This window comes from Procambarus clarkii, chromosome 25 (assembly GCF_040958095.1).
Source record: "Procambarus clarkii isolate CNS0578487 chromosome 25, FALCON_Pclarkii_2.0, whole genome shotgun sequence".
Classification (NCBI taxonomy): domain Eukaryota; kingdom Metazoa; phylum Arthropoda; class Malacostraca; order Decapoda; family Cambaridae; genus Procambarus; species Procambarus clarkii.
This window is the reverse complement of record NC_091174.1, coordinates 14,732,245-14,759,628: the sequence shown is the minus strand read 5'-3', so window position 1 is coordinate 14,759,628 and position 27,384 is coordinate 14,732,245. Positions and strand designations below refer to the sequence as shown.

Here is a 27,384-nt window from a genome sequence, read left to right as displayed (position 1 = left end):
GCTTTTCAAGGTAAACTAGTATGTTTAGTATGTCACATATGCACGTATTTAATAAGTCAATATTGACTGTAAGAAAGTGCGAGAACGGGTTGGATATCTGTGAGCCGCAGCTTGTCAAAGTATTTAGTAAGTTGAGTGATCATAACGTACAAAATGAGACGTATTACTGCTTACCGGACTGCTTACAAAGCCTCAAACACACAGTGTTTCGGGCAAGACGGTGTTTCTGATCAAATACCTTGCCTTCCTCACACACGAAAACCCGCTTTACACAATGTAAAGTTCCCCACAACTTGGAGTTAGCCAGACGGGGGGGTGTATATCCTGGGGCTTACCGAGAGGCTGCCGGGGCGTTAATAGTCCCTAGGAGGCCTTTCCAAGACCTCGTCCACCATAATTCCTACTTATCGAGCCTTGGGTAAGGCCACGTTGAGAGCATCGACACTAAAGTGAGATCGTGGCCAGGGAGGAGGTACCCAACTCGGTGGTGTGAAGGGGTTGAGAGAGGGGGGGACTGAGGCGAGGGGTGGAGTGGGGGGTCTGGGGCATCAGGTGATTGTGGGGGTGGAAAGCAGGAGGTGGGGGGGGGGGGGGAGTGCCTCTCCCCAAATCCACGACTCTTCGTGTTTATAACTTCATATAAACTTTCCATGAAGAGCCTAATTTGGATCTGATAGTGTGTTTGAAACCTTTTGTAAGTGTGTCTGCCTCAAAGGCGTGATGATATGTAATACATCTGCTATACAATGTATTGTATACATTACATCTGTTATACAATGTATTGTACCTATACAATATGTAATACATCAGTTATACAATGTATTGTACCAATAACCTGAGCTTGTAAAAGCATCTTAATCACCTTCAGTGCTTAAGTGTTTAATATCACACTAGTTTCTATAGAAGCTATCTTACCCTGTCAAAGTAGGAGAGACATAGGTGTATGTATATATATGTGGATATGTGAAGGTATATGTGTATATATGTATGTGAGTATTTGTATACAGGGAATGTGGAAACTGGTCAGAATTGCATTTCTCCTTCCTAAACGAACAATAATGACTCTGTGTATAAAGACACCACGAACACTGCTTATGTAAAACAGACGTAAATTTGTGTATTTGTTTGTAGGTTAGCTTAGCATTTTAAAAGCACTACAATCATCTTCTGTGGTTGATTATTCAATAAATGCCTGAATTATATGTTTAACAGATCTTTAACCCTGTCCATGAAGGACAGAAGAAAATGTATATATATATGCTGGTTAGCATTGTAAATGTGTGGCCACGTCTGTGGTAGAAAATAATAATAAAAAAAGCGTGATTGATTAATCCTCTTATGTTTATCATGGCGATTTATCACCACCACCACTTGCGATTGCATAATTTATTTAATCAAATATTTTCCCAACTATAGAGGTAAGACTGAGAGATTCTTAACCTGAAATTTCCGCCATTTAGCGTCGCATCCATGAGTTGTAAATTAGTGTTGCCTCTTCGGGTTGTAAATTAGGTTGTCCTCGGGGTTGTAAATTAGCGCCTCCTCCACGGGTTGTAAATTAACGCCGTTTGGCTATTAATTTACTAGGTTCCTCCCTACATAAAAGGGACTAAGGGTATGTTAGGTTCCCTCTGCATGCTTGAAAACTCTTGAAATTAAGAAATCGCAAGACCTCAACACATTAGTCATTAAACTCTCCACTGAAGAATTATGTCCCCACAGATTGAAATCTTTTTCATCATATATATATATATATGTCGTACTTAGTAGCCAGAACGCACTTCTCAGCCTACTATGCAAGGCCCGATTTGCCTAATAAGCCAAGTTTTCATGAATTAATGTTTTTTCGACTACCTAACCTACCTAACCTAACTTTTTAAGCTACCTAACCTAACCTATAAAGATAGGTTAGGTTAGGTTAGGTAGGGTTGGTTAGGTTCGGTCATATATCTACGTTAATTTTAACTCCAATAAAAAAAATTGACCTCATACATAATGAAATGGGTAGCTTTATCATTTCATAAGAAAAAAATTAGAGAAAATATATTAATTCAGGAAAACTTTGCTTATTAGGCAAATTGGGCCTTGCATAGTAGGCTGAGAAGTGCGTTCTGGCTACTAGGTACGACATATATATATATATATATATAATATATATATATATATATATATAATAATATGAGAGTCCTCTTGCATCTTGGAAGAATACTATGAGGAATTTAATTTTCGAGGCAGAACTCTCTTATTGTGTGTTATTGGGGAATTGCATTGAATATGCTCTAAGTAGATACATATTTTTATATATTTTAGCCTCTTATGTTTAGCTGAGTTTGTTCATCTTAGGACATATTCTGGTCCACAATGATGTCCCTCTCCAGCTCTGATTTGTGCTTGTTGATCCTAAGAATGTTCCTCTTCATTATGATGCATATTTAAATAACATTCTTACTCTAAGTTCATATATTAATATTTGGCCAACATGTGCAATGGTTTATAGGATATCGTATTTGGCAGTAAATAACATGAAAGATAGCTGGATGCTCATTGCGATATCTTTTTGTTCACCTCATTGAAGTCCCTTTGTTCTAGGGTCTTTGGTTGTTCTTTATACCGTAAATTTATGAGCACTTAATTTTTTATATTTATGAGTATAAATATAAAATATATTTATATATATGAGCACATAATTTGAATTTGATCAGTTCTCTTTCAAAGAATAATTCAAACAAATATATTTTGTTATCATTTTTTCCTAGCTCCATGATTGTTCCCAAGCTCCACCTCTATATCTTAAATGTACAAAGATTTAATTGTGTATGAGAACTAGTCCACACGTTCACCGGTTTTTCTTGTTGGCTCAGTCAAAAACTGTCCCAACCACTTGGGGTGGACGGAAGAGCGACGGTCTCGCTTCATACAGGTCGGCGTTCAATCCCCGACCGTCCAAGTGGTTGGGTAGCATTCCTTTCCTCCCGTCCCATCCCAAATCCTTATCTTGACCCCTTCCCAGTGCTATACAGTCGTAATGGTGTTGCGTTTTCCCCCAGATAATTCCCTCAGTCACAAACTCCCCAAGAAAGAAGAATTTTGCCTAAATCTCGATAATTATAATTCTTGGTATTCCCAGCAATCCGGGTTATCTTGTGGTTATCTTGAGATGATTTCGGGGCTTTAGTGTCCCCGCGGCCCGGTCCTCGACCAGGCCTCCACCCCCAGGAAGCAGCCCGTGACAGCTGACTAACACCCAGGTACCTATTTTACTGCTAGGTAACAGGGGCATAGGGTGAAAGAAACTCTGCCCATTGTTTCTCGCCGGCGCCTGGGATCGAACCCAGGACCACAGGATCACAAACCCAGCGTGCTGTCCGCTCGGCCGACCGGCTCCCGGGTGCCAGTCACTTTGGCATCAATTCAAATCGTCCACGATTATATGATTGTATCTCGGAGGTTTTGTACAGTTTCTTTCAAAACCTGGAAACTTTCTTTCAAAAGTTCCAAAGCTGCTTTGTGAGTGGATCGTATAGCCGTTTAAAACTAACCTTTTCAAGCACTTCAGTAAGTTCCAACAGAACTGTTTCCTGACCTCTTCTTTCCGTTAAAAAAAAACAGTTTAAGTGGCTTCCTGTAGTACAGTTGGGTTCGTCCTCGACTCCCAATCGAGAATCGCGGGTTCGAATTCCTGGCGGGACAGAAATGATTGGGCGCATTTCCTGTCACCTAATGGTCCAGTTCACCTAGCAGTAAGTAGTTCGGGGTCAGTAATTTGGCCTTGGAAGAGGGGGGGGGGGGGAGAATTTGGTATAAGCCTAACGTGTATACATACACTGTGGCTGCCTGTCCCCCGACACAATGATTTATTAATTAATTGAATTAAGTTTTTCCCTTAATAGGTTCATTTATTTTTACGGCTACTAAAATTGAGGAAAATTTTGCCGCCTCTGTTATGAATAACTATTTTACTAAATTCTGTCTTATAAACTCCCTCAATAATTTATAAACGGTTTTATGTGTAATTATAATTTCTGTTCTTCAGTTCGATATCATTCCATTTGATTCACCAAAATTCGCATGATATTCAGATATCTTATGGTATGCTTAGCAGAATTGTCATTGAACAGTTTGGTGAAAATAACAGCGGGTAATGAACATATTAGCACAAATACAGTATATGTCAAATAGACGTCATCTGTAGACGTTATCAATAGATATGTTATATAGACGTTATCAATAGATATGATCTGTAGACGTTATCAATAGATATGATCTGTAAACGTTATCAATAGATAACGTTTACAGAATAGATATGTTATATAGACGTTATCAATAGATATGATCAGTAGACGTTATCAATAGATATGATTTGTAGACGTTATCAATAGACATTATTTGTAGACGTTATCAATAGATATGATCAGTAGACGTTATCAATAGATATGATCTGTAAAAATTATTAATATAAGTGTTATGTAGACATAATCTGAGAGCTTGTACTGTAGACATGGCTATGGCTACAGAGCAAGTCTGTAGACATAACTCCCAGACCAGATCTGTAGACATAACTCCCAGACCAGATCTGTAGACATAACTCCCAGACCAGATCTGTAGACATAACTCCCAGACCAGATCTGTAGACATAACTCCCAGACCAGATCTGTAGACATAACTCCCAGACCAGATCTGTAGACATAACTCCCAGACCAGATCTGTAATATCCACCAGACCTCTACGATCTGTTGACATGACAAATAGACCTCTTCCTTAGAAATGAACTGTAGACCTGAACTGTAGTTATGATCTGGTAGATGAACACCTTCTGTGCACCTCTACAGTCGGTTCGAATCTCCGATCTTTTGACTACAAACTTCCTGTAGATATACAGAAGTGGTTGACGATGCGTCATTGCTGCATGGTTGTATGACTGGTTGCGAGTTCGAATCCTCCAGTTCAGGCTGGGATTGTGATTGTTATTCCCGTACTGAGCGTTCAGCATGCTGTACTGAGCGTTCAGCATGCTGTACTGAGCGTTCAGCATGCTGTACTGAGCGTTCAGCATGCTGTACTGAGCGTTCAGCATGCTGTACTGAGCGTTCAGCATGCTGTACTGAGCGTTCAGCATGCTGTACTGAGCGTTCAGCATGCTGTACTGAGCGTTCAGCATGCTGTACTGAGCGTTCAGCATGATGTACTGAGCGTTCAGCATGATGTACTGAGCGTTCAGCATGATGTACTGAGCGTTCAGCATGATGTACTGAGCGTTCAGCATGATGTACTGAGCGTTCAGCATGCTGTACTGAGTGTCCAGCATGCTGTACTGAGTGTCCAACATGCTGTACTGAGCGTTCAGCATGATGTACTGAGCGTTCAGCATGATGTACTGAGCGTTCAGCATGATGTACTGAGCGTTCAGCATGATGTACTGAGCGTTCAGCATGCTGTACTGAGCGTTCAGCATGATGTACTGAGCGTTCAGCATGATGTACTGAGCGTTCAGCATGATGTACTGAGCGTTCAGCATGCTGTACTGAGTGTCCAGCATGCTGTACTGAGTGTCCAACATGCTGTACTGAACGTTCAGCATGATGTACTGAGCGTTCAGCATGATGTACTGAGCGTTCAGCATGATGTACTGAGCGTTCAGCATGATGTTCTGAGCGTTCAGCATGCTGTACTGAGCGTTCAGCATGCTGTACTGAGCGTTCAGCATGATGTTCTGAGCGTTCAGCATGCTGTACTGAGTGTCCAACATGCTGTACTGAGCGTTCAGCATGCTGTACTGAGCGGTCAGCATGTTGTACTGAGCGTCCAATATGCTGTACTGAGCGTCCAGCATGCTGTACTGAGCGTCCAACATGCTGTACTGAGCGTCCAGCATGCTGTACCCTAGCTCTAGTTCACTTTGGTGCTTATTTAGCATACATAGCTACGCTGCAGCATATTGTAGTAAATATACAACATCGTGCAGTGAACTGCATACAACAGGAGTATACTTTTGTAAAACTTGCATTGGGAATTATACCAGATTGTGGTATACCAGGTATACTGATGTAGACCATCGGGAAATTAGCCGCATTCATAATAAATAACATGTATGCAAAGAATGATAACTCCAGTGGGCACCACATCCAAGAGTGGGCGTAGTTCGACGTTCAATCAACGCTGGCCGTGTTAATTTAACGTCGATTAAACCATTGATAGCGTTTAGTTCAACGTAGAAATTATTCGTGAATATTTTGCCTACTGGGAAAGTGGCGACGTTTGGGTCCGCCCAGGACGGAACGCATTGTAATTTATTTTCATTTATTTTCATGTGCAGGTTAGGTCACCTATTACATTTTTTCATACATGATCATCCATTATAAATTACTAAACATCAATGTCTTTCTCTGTGTGTATAGTTCATCATTCTATATAATTATTTGTGTAATTATTTGATTAATTGTTGCAATTATAAATATACATATAGCTACACATATGAATAAAAACTAATGCTCATTAGCACATGGGCAACATATTTTGGTACATTGAAACACGTTATACAGCTGTTATGATACTTTTTTTCAATTTTAATACATATCAGTACATTCATAGTACACATATTGTAGTAAAATTTAGTACATTTGCAGTATATTCTAAGTACATATTGTAGTTTATCCTATTTTACTTGTAGCATATCGTAGAATAATGTCAAGTACATCTAGATACACCTGCCAATTTTAAGGGCACATTTGTGTTACTCTTGTATCCATAAACTACAATACTATGCCTTGTACAAACATTACTTTTGTAGAACAACCTCTGTATACACATTTCTAGCAGATGTATTTCCTGTCAGGTGCTGTAGCTTGTATTATTCCTGTATGAAACACCTTATTTGCCGAAGGAGGGAAGTAGTGGCGATTGAGCAAGGCGAGAGGAAATTGATGAAGGAAATTAGGATAGAAATTGTAGGTGAGGTTTCAAGATGATTACAAAGTCCGTTCTCTGACCTCAGACGTCCCATTTTCAGAGAAAATCGACCAATCCGTTAAAAAAATGGGATGTATTATTAACAACTGAAGTTGTTAATAATACATGCCATAACTGAAGTTGTTAATAATACATGCGGTAAATATTGACGTTTTCTGTGTATGATGGATTGTCAAACTTCGTACGTTTCTGATCAGGCAAATCAATTGCATTTTTGTGCAGAGTAGAATCAAGAGAACGGGCTGGATTATAGGCGGGTGGTGGTAGTGTGAGGATTATAGGTTAATCATGAGGATTATAGATTAATCGTAAAGATTATGGGTGAGGGTGTGAAGAAAGGACTGCGATCAAATAATTAATGACGTTACGATGGCAAAATTCGAGAATATAATTGATAAGATAAAAAGATATAAATGAAGAAAATGGGAAATGGTAGAAATTTGATAACCCAGTAATGAGATTAAGACAAAATGTAGCGAAACAAATTGTGGCATTAGACGAAAAATGTCATGAAATTATTGATGAATTTGATAACCAAAAATGTTAACAACAATTGATGATGACACATAGATGTGTCATCATAGATGTACGTGCATAGATTAGCAGCAAAAATCCGATGAAGTCAAAGAAAAAATTGAAGAAGAGGGACATGGTTGATGGCCTTGACAGGTAGGGATGTACAGTGAAGTAGTTGAGAGAGAGAGAGAGAGAGAGAGAGAGCGAGGCTGCAGTAATCATATATAAGTGTATAAAATATATATCCAAGAACTTAAGATACAGAGCAGTCATAGTCGTGTTCTGTGTTGCTGCTGCTGCTACTTCCGCTGCCGCTTCTTTGAGGCAGAGAAAGACATAACAGAAACAGAGAACTAGATATATTTGTCCATAACTACTTGATCTCTGGCCATAAAGAACGGTACGATCTTTATATAAAGAACTACTGAATCATGTTATCTATAAAGAATGCCCCACCGGACGTTCAAATGTTCACCCCGTTCCTTGCAGGGAGCCAGCTGTGTTCAGAGGGAACACGTTCCTGCAACAGCTCCCTGCTCGCTGGAGTTGAAGTATTTACAAAGAGGCTCACTAGAACTCTCAGACCTCTTGGCCCACGGAGTCCAGGAGCGTCGGACTTACATTGGACTTGTAGTTTCAAAGACTTGTGCGTTATATGCTAGCTTATATAACCCGAAACAGGGAATGTGAAATACGTATTGACCGGGTCCAGTTTCGGTTCAATTCTGACGCCGTTTAGCCTCGTTTCTTTTGTTTGTGAAACGCTTGAATGTTCTCGTATGAGGAAGCGGGGACGTTAACGTACGAATCTTTGATAATCTGATCATGGGACTGTGTTTACAGCTGGCTGAGGAGCCTGTGTAACAGTGGCACCAGACTGTGTTTACAGCTGGCTGAGGAGCCTGTGTAACAGTGGCACCAGACTGTGTTTACAGCTGGCTGAGGAGCCTGTGTAACAGTGGCACCAGACTGTGTTTACAGCTGGCTGAGAAGTCTGTGTAACAGTGGCACCAGACTGTGTTTACAGCTGGCTGAGAAGTCTGTGTAACAGAGGCACCAAACTGTGTTTACAGCTGGCTAAGAAGCCTGTGTAACAGAGGCACCAAACTGTGTTTACAGCTGGCTGAGGAGCCTGTGTAACAGTGGCACCAGACTGTGTTTACAGCTGGCTGAGGAGCCTGTGTAACAGTGGCACCAGACTGTGTTTACAGCTGGCTGAGAAGTCTGTGTAACAGTGGCACCAGACTGTGTTTACAGCTGGCTGAGAAGTCTGTGTAACAGAGGCACCAAACTGTGTTTACAGCTGGCTAAGAAGCCTGTGTAACAGAGGCACCAAACTGTGTTTACAGCTGGCTGAGGAGCCTGTGTAACAGGCACCACCATACTAATCCTCGCCAGAATTCCAGACCTGATTCTAAAGGATCGTTAATCCCTCGAAAACATTACTAGAGGAGATGCCGGTAAATCCTTGGCTTTTGTTATGCTCGTGTGAGTATACGAAAAGGTAAAATGAGAGAACATTATCCATTTGTGAAATCTGAGCTTCCTTGTACACACGAAACCTATTCAATATGTTCAAAGTTATCCTTGTACTCTAAAGTCACAGGAACTTCGTGTACTCAAACGTGGAGAGGATTGGGTCCAGGGAAGCGAGATCGATCCTATTTTATGATCTCCAATATTTTTTTACCTTGGTTATGTATTAACATATTTGCGAGTTTTGTGTTTATTAGTATTTAATATTTGAATTAATCTGACGGTAGGTCATTGTAGTCTTCCTTGGTATAGCTCACTCGAAGCTTGTGATGGGTTCCTTCTTTTGATGTATTGTTATTGGTATAATTTAAGTTTTTTGAAGGTGTGATTTAAACAAATTTAAAGTATAATTTACATTTTTGAAATGTGTAATTTAAATTTTTGCAGGTGTAATTTAAATTTTTTAGGTGGGATTTAATACTTTGCTGATACAATATACAGTTTTGCCCAATTCTTGTTAGATTTCCTTATGTCTATTACTCAATGGAAGGATAATTTCCTGTTAAAGCTGTTGTCACGTGAAAAAAAACGTGTGAGTAAAGTTAACGTGGATGATCTTTGTCTAACACCTGGAGATGTGTTATTCCACACCCACGGATTTTTGTTCCTAATACACACGCATTGGACTTCTTAAGTGTTGCATGTTCCTGTCCTGCAACAGTTATAAGCAGTTTATATCCATCATGTGACGAAACATTTACAAATTGACGGGATAAATGCGACTTGTGTGTTGTCAATAGCTTAAGATATGTTGCAGGGAAGCTGTGACTGTGATGATGATGCATACTGCAAGCAACCTGCAATAATTTTAATAGTCTATGTATTTCTTAGTGATGTATATCACTAATACAAAGTGCACAATCAATTTGTGAACCAAAGAGGTTGAGCCAATCTTATAATTTATGTATTGACCTTACGGTCTAATCCTTACTGATTAGTTTCCTAAATTGGTCTGTAGAATGGTGTGACCTCACCGATGGTCCAGAAATGTCTGGTACCAGTCTGTACCATAGCCTGTACCATAGCCTGTACCACAGTCTGTACCACAGTCTGTACCACAGTCAAGAGTCACGGCAGGCTGTAAACACGTCCTTACCATCCAGATGGGAAGGGGGGGGGGAGATGGTGCATCCCAGGGCTAGGAAGAGCTCTATCCTCAAGCTCCTACTCTCAACTATAAGTTTAAATTCTCTGTGAAAATAATCTGGATGGGTGATGTCCGACGAATGCCAGAAAAATCTTAGAAAGTATTAACACACTAATATTTATATATTATTCACGTTCATTGTGGTTTAATATATATATATATATATATATATATATATATATATATATATATATATATATATATATATATATATATATATATATATACACATACAATATGGCCTCTTGTCCGAAGACTTGGGATGTACCGTATTGGCGGAGAAGACTTATCAAGGCCTGCTGGACAAGCAGTCAGCCTCACTCTAAATAGTTCCAAAAAAGGCTTGGCTAACTATTAAACGAGCTACATAATTAGACCTTACTGTATTTAATGGTGGAAACTTCAATGTAAACAATGTAGTTAAGACACAGAATGAGTGATAGGGTGGAGCTTAGAGGTTACTGAAGATGTTGAAGGGGATAGAGGGAGTGAGGGATAGTGGGCTAGGGAGGATAGGGGCGTACAAAGGGGGAATAAGGAGGTGGGCGTTGGGGGAGTTAGAATTGTTGGGGAGTCATACATCCTCTACACCAAACACACCACTCACTGATTGTGCTACAAAACACCTTTTGATTGTGCTAAACACCAACTGACTGTGTGCTCACTCAACCCAGTCAGTCAGATAACCCTCTGACTGTAATACAAGTTATTAGTTGTCAAATATCACCAGCTGTCTGTATCAAATACCACCATCTGGCTGTTCCAAACTCCACCCACTAACTACGCCAAACTCCACCCACTAACTACGCCAAACTCCACCCATTAACTACGCCAAACTCCACCCATTAACTACGCCAAACTCCACCCATTAACTACGCCAAACTCCACCCACTAACTACGCCAAACTCCACCCATTAACTACGCCAAACTCCACCCACACCCACTAGCACTGTCACATTATCCCAAAGTTTCTGTTAGTTACATTATTCATAGATTTAAATAAACCATCATACATAAGGTTACCATCAAAACAAACCATTGAGAAGTATACACAAATTTATTTATTCCAGGAAAAATGATATTAAAATAATTTTGACCCCCCCCCCCCCATCCCATCCCTTTATGGCGGGGAATTTATTCAGCCAAATTAGTTTTCGTTAGTTTTCAGCGTGAAGTGTAAAATACGCACCTAAGTGTGTTACAATTTTTGTCTAAATTCAAAATATATAATAGTTTTCGTGCTTTGTAAGTTTACAAATTATTCTAAGAGAAACCGTGATTATTTATTGAATAAGAAAAATTGTCGTAATTGTCGTATTTCAATTACACGTTTGTTAGAAACGTATTTTGCCTTTACAATAATACAAAATAAATGAATTTGCAATAATTTGAGGATTTTGGTTACACAATTAAATAGCATCGATGTTAAAGAATAAATTTTTATTTAATAATTGTTGAAACAATATAAATTATATTTGAAAACTTGCGTCTCAATAAAGCTGGGAATGTGGGTTACGTACATTTTCCAAGTTATCATTCTCGGCTGAAGATTTTACGTCGTTGTAGCTATCGTATATATATCAGAGAATAATTAGAAAAGAATTCTTGTTATCTTCCTCGATTAAATCATATTTACATACAAATTTTCCGTTTATCTTCACAGGCAACACTAGCATATTTTAAACATGCTGTTATCCTAAACTCAGAGATGTACACCGATATACACCCAGCTTTCGGTGTAGTAGGTCCATTTTGAGAATTTATTTTAGCGCTGAACTTAGTTGAAGACTTAAGTATATTCGCTGGTGTGTCGGTACACTGTCGTGGGTGGCCTTAATTAGCCTCTATCGTACTCAAATAGCATCGTACTCGATTGGGAATGTTATCCCACAGAAGAAATCAACTTAGCGTCCTGAAGGGATATCGTAGCACTTTCCTGGGCTGCTTTCACGTAACGTACGAAACACAAAAACAGTTAAAAACTTCCCCGAAGTCTACCATGGTGATTTTGGAGACGAACTACGATACTAAACACAACGATACGTTTACAAACGTTATGTTTTGAAACGTAAAAATAGTAACAAATAACGTTTATTTACGTTTTGTGTTTGCCGAGATGTTAATAGTTACGAACGCAACAGCTAGAAGCTAGACAACAGATATGTGAAAACATCACAATAGTGTTTACAGGAGGATAAATATGAAGCAAATATCACAACAGCTGAAATATGAGAAATTTATTTTTGTACGAATGTTCTCTTCGTAGAAAACGGGATTAAGGATGAGAGAACTCGGAGGAAAGATACACAAATAAAATAGGGAATTATTATATTATCAAATGGGACAAGTTTCTGATAAAAAATCAATAAATGAGTTAAATAAGCATTAGCGAAAAAATTTGAGAGATAAATGCAATAAAGACGCAAAGAAAAATTAACATGTTTAATACTACAAATAATGTATTTCACCAATTAACTTGTTTAATACTAACAAAAATATACGCCACAAACAAATACCCGAAGAAGCTATACAATTTACATAAAATCCAAGAAACTAAAATATAGTTAACAAAATACATAACAATAGAAGTCAAAATATACTCACCATAGAGGATATAAAGTAAAATCCCAACAAAACAACATAATATCCATTAAAGATTAGCAAATCTCAATGCATCAGTAGCAACTGCAAACTAAGCAAAAATGTATTATAGATCCATGTCACAATGCAGCTGGATACTTCATGTAATCTTCATGCAATCGACTTAATCAAAACCCAAGCAACACACACACACATAATATATATATATATATATATATATATATATATATATATATATATATATATGTCGTACCTAGTAGCCAGAACGCACTTTTCAGCCTACTATGCAAGGCCCGATTTGCCTAATAAGCCAAGTTTTCATGAATTAATGATTTTTCGACTACCTAACCTACCTAACCTAACCTAACTTTTTCGGCTACCTAACCGAACCTAACCTATAAAGATAGGTTAGGTTAGGTTAGGTAGGGTTTTTTAGGTTCGGTCATATATCTACGTTAATTTTAACTCAAATAAAAAAAAATTGAACTCATACATAATGAAATGGGTAGCTTTATCATTTCATAAGAAAAAAATTAGAGAAAATATATTAATTCAGGAAAACTTGGCTTATTAGGCAAATCGGGCCTTGCATAGTAGGCTGAGAAGTGCATTCTGGCTACTAGGTACGACATTATATATATATATATATATATATATATATATATATATATATATATATATATATATATATATATAATTAATAAAATAATATATGCGCACCTGACATCGCGCACCCTGGAACTAGGCACCCTGGAACTGCGCACCCTTGACACTGCGCACCCTTGACACTGCGCACCCTTGACACTGCGCGCCCTTGACACTGCGCACCCTTGACACTGCGAACCCTTGACACTGCACACCCTGGAACTGCGCACCCTTGACACTGCGCACCCTGGAACTGCGCACCCTTGACACTGCGCACCCTTGACACTGCGCACCCTTGACACTGCGCACCCTTGACACTGCGCACCCTTGACACTGCGCACCCTTGACACTGCGCACCCTGGAACTGCACACCCTTGACACTGCGCACCCTGGAACTGCGCACCCTTGACACTGCGCACCCTTGACACTGCGCACCCTTGACACTGCGCACCCTTGACACTGCGCACCCTAACACCGCGCACCCTAACACCGCGCACCCTAACACCGCGCACCCTAACACCACGCACCCTTGAACTGCACAATATGTCAGCTGGGCTCACCCATACGCTTAACTCTCAAAAGCACTCGTAAACAAAAACTAATTCATCAAAATTAAAATGAATTAAAAATACGACAAAAATAGAAACGGCAAAACGTTCTTAATAACCAAAGTTATGCAAGTACAGTCCTGCACATCCAGAATTCCATGTCGATTAAATAGTAAAATCAAGAACAGTTCCTGAACTTGCGCATCAAGAGCTTCCTTTGCCCTCCCGGCAACCAGGAGGCCTGGTCGACGACCGGGCCGCGGGGACGCTAAGCCCCGGAAGCACCTCAAGGTAACCTCTCATGGGTTTGATTCCCATGCGAGATTGAAGGATGGTGTTGTTTCCATGTTTTGAACAATCATTACCTGCGGGGATGTGACACGACCCTGAAGGTCAGCTACGATATGTATCAAAGCGAGCTTGATCTTCTCGATACGTAATAATAAGCAGAGGCATCTAATCTTGTTAAGGATGGGGATTAATTAGCAGAACTCGGTCCATCTGAAATTACGAAGTGACAATTGTCATGTAAGGAGCACTTTGATCGTCTGGTCCATTATGCGCCGTATGACGTTCAGCGCAGGCTAAGGGTTAACTGATGAGTTAATGCAATATAGCATTGCTTTTAATTAAGAAAGCAGGGAGATCTGGAGGGAATAAGGCATTGGGGATGGTGGTTAGTGGATCTGGTAGTGAGAGGGGCTAGTGGTGAGAGGGGCTGGATGGTGAAGGGAATGTAATAATCAGTAGGTCATTCTATATCTCCTGATATAAGCAAGCCTTTACGACTATGTAAGTCAGAAGGGATAAGGATTTGGTATAGAACGGGGGAAAGGAATGGAGCTCAACCACTAAGCCGGTCGAGGACTGTCGCTCTATCGTCCACCCCAAATAGTTGTGGCGGCTGGATGGTGAGACTGGATGTGGCTGAAGTTGATAGTGGGTGAGGCTGTAGTGAGTGACGGTGGTAGTGAGTGAGGCTGGTAGTGAGTGAGGCTGATAGCGAGTGAGTCTGATAGTGAGTGAGGCTGATAGTGATTGAGGCTGATAGTGAGGCTGATAGTGAGTGGGGCTGATAGTGAGTGAGGCTGATAGTGAGGCTGATAGTGAGTGGGGCTGATAGTGAGTGAGGCTGATAGTGAGTGGGGCTGATAGTGAATGAGGCTGATAGTGAATGAGGCTGGTAGTGAGTGAGGCTGGTAGTGAGTGAGGCTGGTAGTGAGTGAGGCTGGTATAGTGAGTGAGGCTCATAGTGAGTGAGGCTGATAGTGAGTGAGGCTGATAGTGAGTGAGGCTGGTAGTGAGTGAGGCTGGTAGTGAGTGAGGCTGATAGTGAGTGAGGCTGATAGTGAGTGAGGCTGGTAGTGAGTGAGGCTGGTAGTGAGTGAGGCTGATAGTGAGTCAGGCTGATGGTGAGTGGGGCTGATGGTGAGTGGGGCTGGTAGTGAGTGGGGCTGATAGTGAGTGGGGCTGATAGTGAGTGAGGCTGGTAGTGAGTGAGGCTGGTAGTGAGTGAGGCTGGTAGTGAGTGAGGCTGGTAGTGAGTGAGGCTGATAGTGAGTGAGGCTGGTAGTGAGGCTGATAGTGAGTGGGGCTGATAGTGAGTGTGGCTGATAGTGAGTGAGGCTGATAGTGAGTGGGGCTGATAGTGAGTGGGGCTGATAGTGAGTGAGGCTGATAGTGAGTGGGGCTGATAGTGAGTGAGGCTGATAGTGAGTGAGGCTGATAGTGAGTGAGGCTGATAGTGAGTGAGGCTGATAGTGAGTGGGGCTGATAGTGAGTGAGGCTGATAGTGAGTGGGGCTGGTAGTGAGTGGGGCTGATAGTGAGGCTGGAAGTGAATGGGGCTGATAGTGAGTGAGGATGGTAGTGAGTGAGGATGGTAGTGAGGCTGATAGTGAGGATGGTAGTGAGTGACGCTGGTAGTGTTGGTAGGTAACTGGAATGGGATAAAAACAATGATAACAGAAGAGTCTGTGAGATACAATGGTAGAAGAGAAATAGAGAGTCAGAGGAAAGACAGAAGTCCAGTCGAAGGAAGAGAGAGAGAGAGAGAGGAGAGAGAGAGAGAGAGAGAGAGAGAGAGAGAGAGAGAGAAGAGAGAGAGAGAAGAGAGAGAGAGAAGAGAGAAACATTCATTATAACCACCAATTACTTATAAAGTCTGTCAGAGAGACTAACAACACTCCACTCACTGATGCCTCACAACATACCCACTTACACACACACACATATATATATATATATATATATATATATATATATATATATATATATATATATATATATATATATATATATATATAATATATAATATTGCCTACTGGGGGAAATCACTCCTACTGTTCACATATAGAGTTATTGGAAAGAAATGAGCTTGAGCAGAGAGACTTGTGATCCCAAAGTCCACTTGGGATCTGTGGACTTTGGTCTCTCCTCCGGGATCTCTGGAGGTCCCGGGAAACATACCTCCGGGACCTGGAGAATGTAAAAGAACTATCAATATTCCATCTAAAGTTTCCTTATAATCGAGTAAGCTAATAGGGAAGGAGGGGGAGGGAGGAGGAGAGGGTACTCTAGTATTCCTGGTTTCAGTACTTTATTACTGGACTGAACAAGCCGTATAAGACGGGTCTCGGGGGGTCGCTACGGGGCTAGTTACCTGGTAGGGCAGGAGAGTGTGTGTGTGTGGAGACACAGGACTTAGATCAACGCGTGTTTCTCGTGAGATGAGTTATCACCATGTACAGGTATATGCTGATATGGTGAGGGAAGGAGACGGTATGATTGGCCAGCACCACCTAGGCCTCCCTGTAGGCTGGTGTGGAGGGGGGGGGGAGGCGACCTTCGTGACGACCCCCCCTCCTCCTCCCTGGCTGGCCTGGTGAACTCTCCGGGTCGTCCACCTCCAGTTAGTTGCGCTCTCGCTATTGTTAGTCGTTAATAACGACATGTCATTCACCAGCCACGTCACAGAGAGGCCCTTGGTTAGTACTGGTGATGGACTCTTACCACTCCAGTTCTACATATATATATATATATATATATATATATATATATATATATATATATATATATATATATATATATACATATATAGAACGAAAACTTAAAATTACTATTTCAAATATTTCAAGACTACATCTAGTTGTTAAAGACTTCTAAATAAAGTGATTTAAGCCGCCTATACGGGATGATATAATATTAAATTCTGATTTGAATAAGGAAAAACTGCATATAAGAAAGATATCTACGACACTCTATATACCTCTCGCCAGTTGTGAGAGGTCTATGGTAAGTAAAGAACGCCTAAGATAAAACTACCAAATATTTGCTAACAACGCAGGTCCTCTACCGTAATGGAACACTTGACTACTTTCTACCGGAGTGACGTCACTATTTAAATAATGGATCTGTGTGTCGTCGGCGACGGTGATTGGTCAGTCGAGGCGCTCTGAGGCTTCCTCATTTTCTGTTTGCTTGGTGAAGAAAACGTCACCAAGGAAACAGTGGCTAACTAAAGTCTCTCTGTACTCAGAACATCGCCCTAACCCACGGGCGATAATTGTGCAGTGATCAGCAAGCAAAGACTCCTAACTTCATTAATCAAGGGAGTCAGGTGAGAGGTTCCTCACCAAAGCTACTCTAACCTTCTCATTGATCTCCATAAAATGTATAAAACTCTCTGGTTTAAAGTGAGATCCTTGTACTAAAGGATGCCTAAATAAAACCTATATAATTAACCCTCTTGTCGTACTGCTTTAAAAAATATCGATCTATTACACTTTCCTATCATAAATTCCCTTTGATTTCTAGTTCACCTTGGCCGGATGGCCCCAAACATCACAGACTCTGAACACAGAACTTTTATAGGTTACAGAAGCAGCTTCTATGCAAGACCTCTCTCATTATACTCTAAAATACTGGGTAGCAGATGCGTATGGCTGCCTGGGCCCTCCTAGCATTACTGAAAACTATTTTGTATTTGGTTTTGTGAAGGGCGATGTGTTCAGGGGTTAGTCCCTTACAGAATTGTCTTTTCCAAACTCTTCATAGTTCCAGGAATTGAATGATCAATTCTAATGTCCCTCCTTCCTGTCCCAGGGATTCCCCCCTTGCCTTGCATCATTGTGGTAGAGTGATTTAACTATCCAATCAAAAAAAGTTATTTCTGTCATTCTCATTTTTTTACGGTTTATCTTGGGCTCCCTGATAGATGGTCCCTATTTTAGCTTGGTTGTACCACGGATTTTCCCAGTCATCTTTCACGCATAATCTGTGTCTGTAGAGAAAGCCCTTTCCGGTAGGGCGCTGTAGGTGTAGTCGTAGTCCCTGGAGGAGTAGTCTGACGTGTGGTAGTCCCGTTTCCCGTTAGCGTAGCCCTCGTGAGCGTAGTCGCTCGCCTCTTCCCCGGGGTCGTCCACGTACGCCCCGCGCGAGTGCGCGTACGCGATGGATTTCTGGTAGCTGAAGAGTTGACGCTCCAGGCTGAAGTTCTCAGCTTCCAGCGCTCCGATCTCCCGCCTGCAAGAGAGAGACATGCCATAAATACGTGTTGAAGCACCAAGGGTACGGAATGGACTAGATTGTTGACCAAACCACACACAAGAAGGTGAAGGGACGACGACGTTTCGGTCCGTCCTGGACTATTTATCGACCTGAGAATGGTCCAGGACGGACCGAAACGTCGTCGTCCCTTCCACCTTCTAGTGTGTGGTCTGGTCAACATACTACAGCCACGTTATTGTGACTCGTCGCCTGCATATGGACTAGTTTAATTAAGCATGTAAAATGTTTGACAATATATATTTTGAAATTACCAGTTGATTTTATTGACTACTTGTGCCTGCTGGATTGAGCTGTTAGCTCTTGGACCCCACCTTCCTAACTATCGATTGTATATACTAAAACCCGACCCATTTTTCCTCTATTATATCTACTACATATTTCTATCTTTCACACATTCCTGAGATGCAACCATTAGCAGCTGTCTAACTTCCAGGTATCTATTTATTGCTGGGTGAACAATGGTATTATGTGAAGGAAATTAGGAAATTATCTGTTATATTTCTGTCGCGACCAGGAATCGATCCCGGGCCTTTAGAATTGTAAACTCAGACTGCTGTTCGGTCGGCTGCGAGGACCTTTGTGTGTGTGTGTGTGTGTGTGTGTGTGTGTGTGTGTGTGTGTGAGAGGAAGCGAGAAGTTTCAGGAAGCTGGAATTGAGTGTGAGGAAGCTGGCAATGTGTGTGAAGAGGCTGGGAATGAGTGTGGGCAACACACACACGGGGGTATGTATGACAAGCAAACACACTTATCAACAGTAGTTTGTAAGAAGCTAATGCATACATTTTTGAATAACGTGAATGACTGTTCACGAGCAGCACTGTACACTAGACCTGTGAAGCGTATATGACCATAAGACCGGGTGAATGACTGTGTATGACTGAATGACTGCTGGAGTGTGATGGCATTATTTAACTGTGAGCATAACATGATTTTCGCAAAATATCAACGTGATATTCTTCAAATGCTTTAATACTAATACCCTTTTTTATTTTCCGTGTGTATGAACTTAATTATACATGTATGAAAATGTATGAGTTTAATTATTATTAATATAAATAATGTTTAAAATATCAAAAGAATATAATTGAAAAAATAATTACACTCCCGAGCAAGTGTAAAACACGACCAGTTATGTTTAATTAAAACTACATCCAGGTGGGTAGATGGGAGGAAGGGGCAGGTGGGGGCTAATGGGGATGCTGGTGGGATAATGGGGGATTAATGGGTGGGTAACGCAGGTGGGATAATGGGTGGGTAAACGCAGGTAGGATAATTAAGGGAGAAACTGAATGACCACCTCTCTGTCCTGCTAATATGTCTCTCAGATTATCACTTGTTTCCCATAATGTATGTCTTTGTCTTCTGATTCCTCAATTGAATGGTAATGCGAGGTTCGGTTATTTTGGCCTATAACAATTTTCCTAATACTAATAATACTCTTGGCTCTAACCTTATGGTAGATACTCGAGTAGTATAATGCTTTCCTATTTATGCCTGCTGAAGTAAGACATCCGTGCTGGTGCTGCATACACTAGGTCTGGTCTCATGTAAGTGATGAACCGGCCCAGTTTCTTGATTTGTCACGCCCTTAAATGTACAGCGGCAACAAGGCTGTGAGTTGAGTAGTAGAGGCTGTGAGTTTGAACCCTGTGGTGTGGGTTAGTGAGTTTAGATGTTGGTTTCAACCATTGGACACCGCTCCTCCTGCCCTCTGTTTACCAGCGCCAGATCCCAGGGGCAAAGTTGTCCATTTTGTAGGTTAGGTACTCGAGGTTAGGAGAGGTTAGTGAAGAGGGGCCAGGGGTTAGTAGGCGGTTTACAGCCCCTCGGGAGGTTCCATGAGTGAGGACGTGGGCTGATGCAGCTGTGACAGTTTGAAACATGAACAGAGATCAAGCGTAACATTCTGAAGCGCTCCCTCGCTTCGTAGTGTGTGCAGATGCCATTAACGTGTCAACTTTTATGGCTGTGTTAAACAATACGGGTCCAGCAGCATCCATTGTGAGAACGGAATCACGATAAGGCCTTGCCCTGTTGTTAGGGTATTTGTATCACTGCCCGAGTCAAGAGGTGGGGGTCCACCTTTTGGGATTTAGGTGGGCAAGATAGACATGCTCCTGTTACTGCCTCACAATAGACTTTCCCATTGGGCGAGGTTTCATTGTAGCTGTAGTTAAAGAGTAGCTTGGGAGGAAGAGAGAGTGTTTCCGTTCCAGGGGAACTGACTTATCAACAGATCCTGGGATTACTACAGGTCCTGTAAGGTAATATACTGTATCTATATTTATAACAACTTGGATATTTTCATATCCATTGCCTATAGGACTTTTTCTAGTCAGGATATAATTTGCATGAATAAACTTAGTTAATTAACATTTGAGAGTATCAGTGGGTCCCCCCCCCCTGCTTTGTCAAATGATGGGCCAGTCAGCTATAGCACTTCATCATTTATGATCATTAAATTTAGCCAAGGAATTTTAAATTAATTCCTGCTAATATTTAATAACTGTTAATCAATTTACGTCGGCAATCAATCGAGGAGCAAGTCCATGATAACCCAATATTCAATCAGTTTCCAGTTACACTCACTGACTTTCATCCGTAACTCTCTGACAGGTGATTATCAAAGGACATTAGAGTAATTATCCATAATTGGGGATTTACCCTAATTAGGGATCCTTATGGAGGTTGTCCCAGTGATAGCAGTGCTTCGGTGTTGTATGTGTCAAGGTGTCATATCTGGCGGCAGTGGCTTGTGCATTATACAATATAATATACTAACCTAATTTAACCTAACTTAACCTAACCTAACCAGAAAGGCACGAGCCAAATCAACCCACCCAAGTTATCGAGTCCGATGCGTAGAAAACGTAATTTACCATACCGGAGGGAAGGAATTAGCAGGGAAAAGCTGCAAGCCATTACGACTATATAGCACTTGGGGGGGGGGGGGTCAGGATAAGGATTTGGGATGGGACAAAGAGAAAGTTTGGGAGGACGTGATGCGAGGAGCAGTGTTTTCAGTGATAACTTTGTCCACACCTGGAAAGATGCAATTCTATCTGCCAGATTTGCATACAGTGCTGTTGATGATGATGCCTCGGAATGCACTTCCAGGATTCGACTTGGTGTAATGTCGACCTTTAGATAGTGTTCTTTCTCCTGCTCCAGGAGCTGATTTCCCTTCAGGTTGTCCTGTTAGGCTGGGCTCCATGAACACTGATAAAGCGTAACATTCTGTAGCGCTCCCTCGCTTTGTAGTGTGTGTGTGTGTGCAGATAAGAAAGATTGTTCATTGGATGCCAGTTGCAGTATACCGAACCCTAACAGTAACTCTCACCGTAGGTACGTAGTTTACATATAGCAAGGACAGTGTGGGTTCTATCTAGGGATACCCCTTTCACACTCAAGCATATGCACCGTGAGTGTTCGCTTCGTGTTGGTATCCTCATGCCAACTTTATGCCATCACAGCATCTTTTTTGTTGAGTTTGTTAGCCAGCTGAGAATAGAGTGTCAAGAGCGTCCTGGCTGGTGTAGAAATATGCAAGCTGCACATCCTTTCCTGGTTGATATTGGCCATTTTATCTATTAACTCTCAGAAATTTATTGGACAGGATTTTACTTTCATGAACCCATTTTTGGTTATCCATTAACCATATCTGGTTCATTCTTTGTAAGTAGAACAACACTAATGCCACTATTTCTCTGTTGTATCGGTATTATGTTAAAGTTCTCAGTGAACTCTGCGTTAACTAGGATTTGTTATTTATTATTCCACAATTGCACTCTTTCCCTGACTTCACCTTCTAGACTATCTTTAATAATTAGTTTGTTTAATTTTCCTGTATTTGTGCACATGGCTCTGAAATAGGCTGAAATGGTGTTTTGTTGGTGAAATGGACTGTTTTGGTGAGGATACGTGTAGGGGTGGACGCTGAGGGATGGAGTAGTGTTGCAAAGTGAGGATAGTGTGGAATAGTGTGTGTGTGGGGTGTTAAATGATGTAAGTATTAGTATTACTGCTGGACTAAAACTTGTGCATGATGTGAAGGTTGTAGAGGTGTAGTGAACCAAAGACCCTCAAGAGGGGAGGGATTGGTTGTGAAGCGAACGTCTTCCTGGGAGGGAGGTTGAAAAGGCGTGATTATTGTGAGGAAGTCTGTGGTTAATGGATACGTTAACATCAGGGCAGTTACGTCTTCAAGCAGATGGCATCTTGTTCTCAGCCTCTTGTGTTAAATAGCCTTTCTTTATCTACCCCTATCAATTCCCTTGAGAATCTTGAATGTGGTGATCATGTCCCCCCCTAACTCTAACTGTGTGTGTGTGTGTGTGTGTGTGTGTGTGTGTGTGTGTGTGTGTGTGCGCGCGAGCGCTCGCGTGTGTACAAGTGAGATTTAAAGCGAGGAAGAGTGGGAGTATATAGGAGAGAGTATTTAAGAGCGAGAGTGAATGGGAGAAATATGGCAAGTGAAAGTACTACTATATGGAAGTATATGATTGGAAACGTTTTTATTATTGTTGTTCAGAAGAAAAAACTATCAGATGAACATTTGATAAATTATTGACAGATCCCTGACTCCTGTTAAGCAACTTTACACACGAGCGCACGCACGCACGCGTACGCACGCACGCGTACGCACGCATGCGATCACACACATTGGATCGATCACACACTAGAATTGGATGTGACAAAGGCTATAGGCCCAGATGGAATCTCCCCTTGGATACTAAAGGAAGGAGCAGGAGAACTGTGCCTCCCGCTCTCCATGGTGTATAACAAATCACTGGCAACAGGGGAACTGTCAGAAATTTGGAAAGCAGCTAACGTAGTCCCGATATACAAGAAAGGGGATAGACAGGAGGCACTGAATTACAGACCAGTGTCCCTAACCTGCATAACATGCAAGCTGATGGAGAAGATTGTGCGAAGAAAGCTAGTGGAGCACCCGGAGCGAAAGAACTTTGTAACACAGCATCAACATGGATTCAGGGATGGCAGGTCCTGCCTCACAGGGTTACTTGAATTCTACGACCAGGCAACAAAAATAAGGCAAGAAAGAGAAGGGTGGGCAGACTGCATATTTTTGGATTGTCAGAAAGCCTTTGACACAGTGCCACACAAGAGGCTAGTGAAAAAACTGGAGATGCAGGCTGGAGTGAAAGGGAAGGTACTCCGTTGGATACAGGAGTACCTAAGTAACAGGAGACAACGAGTCAGTGTGAGGGGTGAGGTCTCAGATTGGCGAGACGTTACGAGTGGAGTACTGCAGGGGTCAGTCCTTGGACCTATACTGTTTCTGATATATGTAAATGATCTTCCAGAGGGTATAGAATCGTTTCTCTCAATGTTTGCCGATGATGCAAAAATTATGAGGAGGATTGAAACTGAGGACGATAGTAGGAGGCTACAAGATGACCTAGACAGACTGAGTGAATGGTCCAACAAATGGCTGTTGAAGTTCAACCCGAGTAAATGCAAAGTAATGAAACTAGGTGGTGGAAATAGGAGGCCAAACACAGGATACAGAATAGAAGATGAAGTACTTAAGGAAACGAACAGAGAGAAAGATCTAGGAGTTGATATCACACCAAACCTGTCTCCTGAAGCCCACATAAAAAGAATAACGTCTACGGCATATGCGAGGCTGGCTAACATCAGAACAGCGTTCAGGAACCTGTGTAAGGAATCATTCAGAATCTTGTACACCACATATGTAAGACCAATCCTGGAGTATGCGGCCCCAGCATGGAGCCCGTACCTTGTCAAGCACAAGACGAAGCTGGAAAAAGTCCAAAGGTATGCCACTAGACTAGTCCCAGAACTAAGAGGCATGAGTTACGAGGAAAGGCTGCGGGAAATGCACCTTACGACACTGGAAGACAGAAGAGTAAGGGTTAGACATGATCACAACCTACAAAATCCTCAGAGGAATTGACCGGGTAAACAAGGATAAACTATTCAACACTGGTGGGACGCGAACAAGGGGGCACAGGTGGAAACTGAGTACCCAGATGAGCCACAGAGACGTTAGAAAGAATTTTTTCAGTGTCAGAGTAGTTAGTAATGGAATGCATTAGGAAGTGATGTGGTGGAGGCTGACTCCATACATAGTTTCAAATGTAGATATGATAGAGCCCAATAGGCTCAAGAATCTGTACACCTGTTGTTTGACTGTTAAGAGGCGGGATCAAAGAGACAAAGCTCAACCCCCGCAAGCACAAATAGGTGAGTACACACTGTGTGTGTGTGTGGGGGGGGGAAGAGTGTCTGCTAGCTGAGTGAACAGCGCGCAGGGCTCGTAATTCTGTGGCCCGGATTTGATTCCCGGACCAGGCAGAAACAAGTGGGCAAAGTTTCTTTTAACCTACATGCCAATGTTACTTAACGGTAAATGGGTACCTGGGAGTTAGACAGCTGTTACGGAACTGCTTCCTGTGTGTGTGTGTGTGTGTGTGTGTGTGTGTGTGTGTGTGTGTGTGTGTGTGTGTGGAAAAAGAATTAGTTAGTGCTAGTAACAGTTGATTCGACAGTTGAGAGGCGGACCGAAAGAGCAAAGCTCAACCCCCGCAAGCACAACTAGGTGAATACACACACACACACACACACACACACACACACACACACACACACACACACACTAAACTGGGAAAAGGTTCAAAGGTGTGCCACCAGACTAGTACCTGAATTGAGAGGTATGAGCTACTATGAGGAAGGAAGGAACTATCAAGAGAAAGCGCCAAGCCATTACGACTATATAGCACTTGGAAGGATTCAGGATAAGAATTATGGATGGGACGGGGAGAAAGGAATGGTAGCAAACCACTTGGACGGTCGGGGATTGAACGCTGAGCTGCATGAAGCGAGACCGTCGCTCTACCATGCACCCTAAGTAGCTGGCCTGCTACGAGGAGAGACTACGGGAATTAAACCTCACGTCGCTGGAAGACAGAAGAGTTAGGGGGGACATGATCACCACATACAAGATTCTCAAAGGAATTGATAGGGTAGATAAAGACAGGCTATTTAACACAAGGGGCACACGCATTAGGGGACACAGGTGGAAATTGAATGCCCAATGGTATTAGAAAGAATTTTTTAGTGCCAGAGTAGTTGACAAATTTAATGCATTAGGCAGTGATGTGGTGGAGGCTGACTCCATACACAGTTTCAATTGTAGATATGATTGAGCCCAGTAGGCTCAGGAACCTGTACACCAGTTGATTGACGGTTGAGAGGCGGGACCAAAGAGCCAGAGCTCAACCCCCGCAAGCACAACTAGGTGAGTACACACACACACACTTTTATTCTGAGTGAATCTCACGTCCTCTCTTTCTTCTACTTTATCTCATTCTTTATTTCCCTTCTTATCCTCGTATTCCCTGCTCGCCATTTCTCCTACCATAGATACCATCTTCTTTATAACGTACTTTCTCCCTCTCCCTTCCTCCCCCCTCTCTCTCTCCCCCCCTCTCTCCCTCCCCCCCTCTCACCCTCCCCCCCCTCTCTCCCTCTCTCTCTCCCCGCCCCCTCTCTCCCTCTCTCTCTCCCCCCCTCTCTCTCTCTCTCTCCCTCCCTCTCTCTCCCTCTCTCTCCCTCTCTCTCCCTCCCTCTCTCTCCCTCCCTCTCTCTCCCTCCCTCTCTCTCCCTCTCTCTCTCTTCCGGATAACGTTATTAAGATTTTTTTCTTCAAACTTTTATCTTACCAAGTTGTTTAACTTTGTAATATACGTTATTTACATCCCCTTCACTCTCCTCCTACGACCCAAGAACCCTACTTTGTCCCTATTCATAACCTTGTTCCCTTTTCCTTCTCTCACTCCTACCCCACGCTTCCCTTTCCCTACAGTCTCTATTTACCTTTCTCTGCACTTCTCGCCTTCTGCCTATCACTCTCCTACGAGACAGAGTGAGTATTTATAGGAAGATTATATGCCCATGGAGAAAATAAGGTTCATATATCAGTGTATATGAAACTAATTACATAAGTTTATAACCAATGTCTAACCACATATATGACATGTGATTGACAGAGTGAGTAATAGATCAAGTTGCCTAATAAACCGAGTTTTCCTGACTTTACACATTATTTCTAAATATTTTCTTATAGAATGATAAAGGTTTCCGTCGAATGATGATAAAGCATATGGGTAATACATCATACTGATGCAGAGAAGAGAGTATGACAGTAAGACACAGACGCCCCCCGTCTTGAGTGTGATAGAGAAGGAGATATAGACCAGTTATGTCCAAGTACACTAGGTCTCCAAGCAGATTTATAATTTTCATATGAACGGGTGGCATAGAGTGCTCGTAGTTAGGGTCCCAGGGTACAGTGTTCAAGGATTTTTAATTGATTGTTGCCGCCGGAGGAGACTAGTTCATTGTGCACCCCATACCCATCCTGTGAGCGGTAGCGCAAAAAGCATTACAGAGGGCACAAAAGGTCTTTATCAGACCTTTGTCGGAGTGTTCATGGAGGAGCGTCAGTTCCAAAGATAGGAATAGGTCTTTAAAAGGTAAAGAAAAATCAGAGAGAATGTCACAGATAGGAGTTGGTGCCACAGAGGAAATAGTGACAAAAGAGAGTGACACAAGGGAGAGTGAATATCTCGAGGGAGAGTGAATATCTCGAGTGAGAGTGAATATCTCTCCCTCGAGTGCATGTCCTACGAGAGCGTGAACGTCACAGGGGAAGACAATGCCCCACAAGAGTGTATACAACAGAGAAGAGTCAACAATATCCCGGGGCCAAACTATTGTCCCAAGGGGGAGAGAGTACGGCATGAATAATTGTCCCAACGAAGAATTACTGACTTAAACAAGAATTATTATCCTTCTGAAGAGTTACCGA

At 41.9% G+C, this 27,384-nt stretch overlaps 2 protein-coding genes across 3 annotated transcripts in view; both read right to left on the bottom strand.

Annotated features, from left to right (window-relative positions):
- Positions 1 to 4,723: 4,723 nt before the first annotated feature.
- Positions 4,724 to 5,872, bottom strand: LOC138368383 (dynein heavy chain-like). Its single transcript, XM_069330912.1, has one exon. The coding sequence runs from the start codon at positions 5,870 to 5,872 to the stop codon at positions 4,724 to 4,726; it is 1,149 nt and encodes a 382-aa protein (XP_069187013.1).
- Positions 5,873 to 17,066: 11,194 nt separating this feature from the next.
- Positions 17,067 to 27,384, bottom strand: part of LOC123756344 (uncharacterized) — a 402,241-nt gene continuing 391,923 nt past the window's right edge. Inside the window, exon 6 of one of the 2 annotated variants that reach the window (XM_045739413.2) lies at positions 17,067 to 18,482. In XM_045739413.2, coding sequence (XP_045595369.1) covers positions 18,224 to 18,482 — 259 coding nt within the window. In that variant the 3' untranslated portion in view covers positions 17,067 to 18,223. The remainder of the gene's footprint in view (positions 18,483 to 27,384) is intronic. The other variant, XM_045739414.2, reaches the window with a different exon arrangement.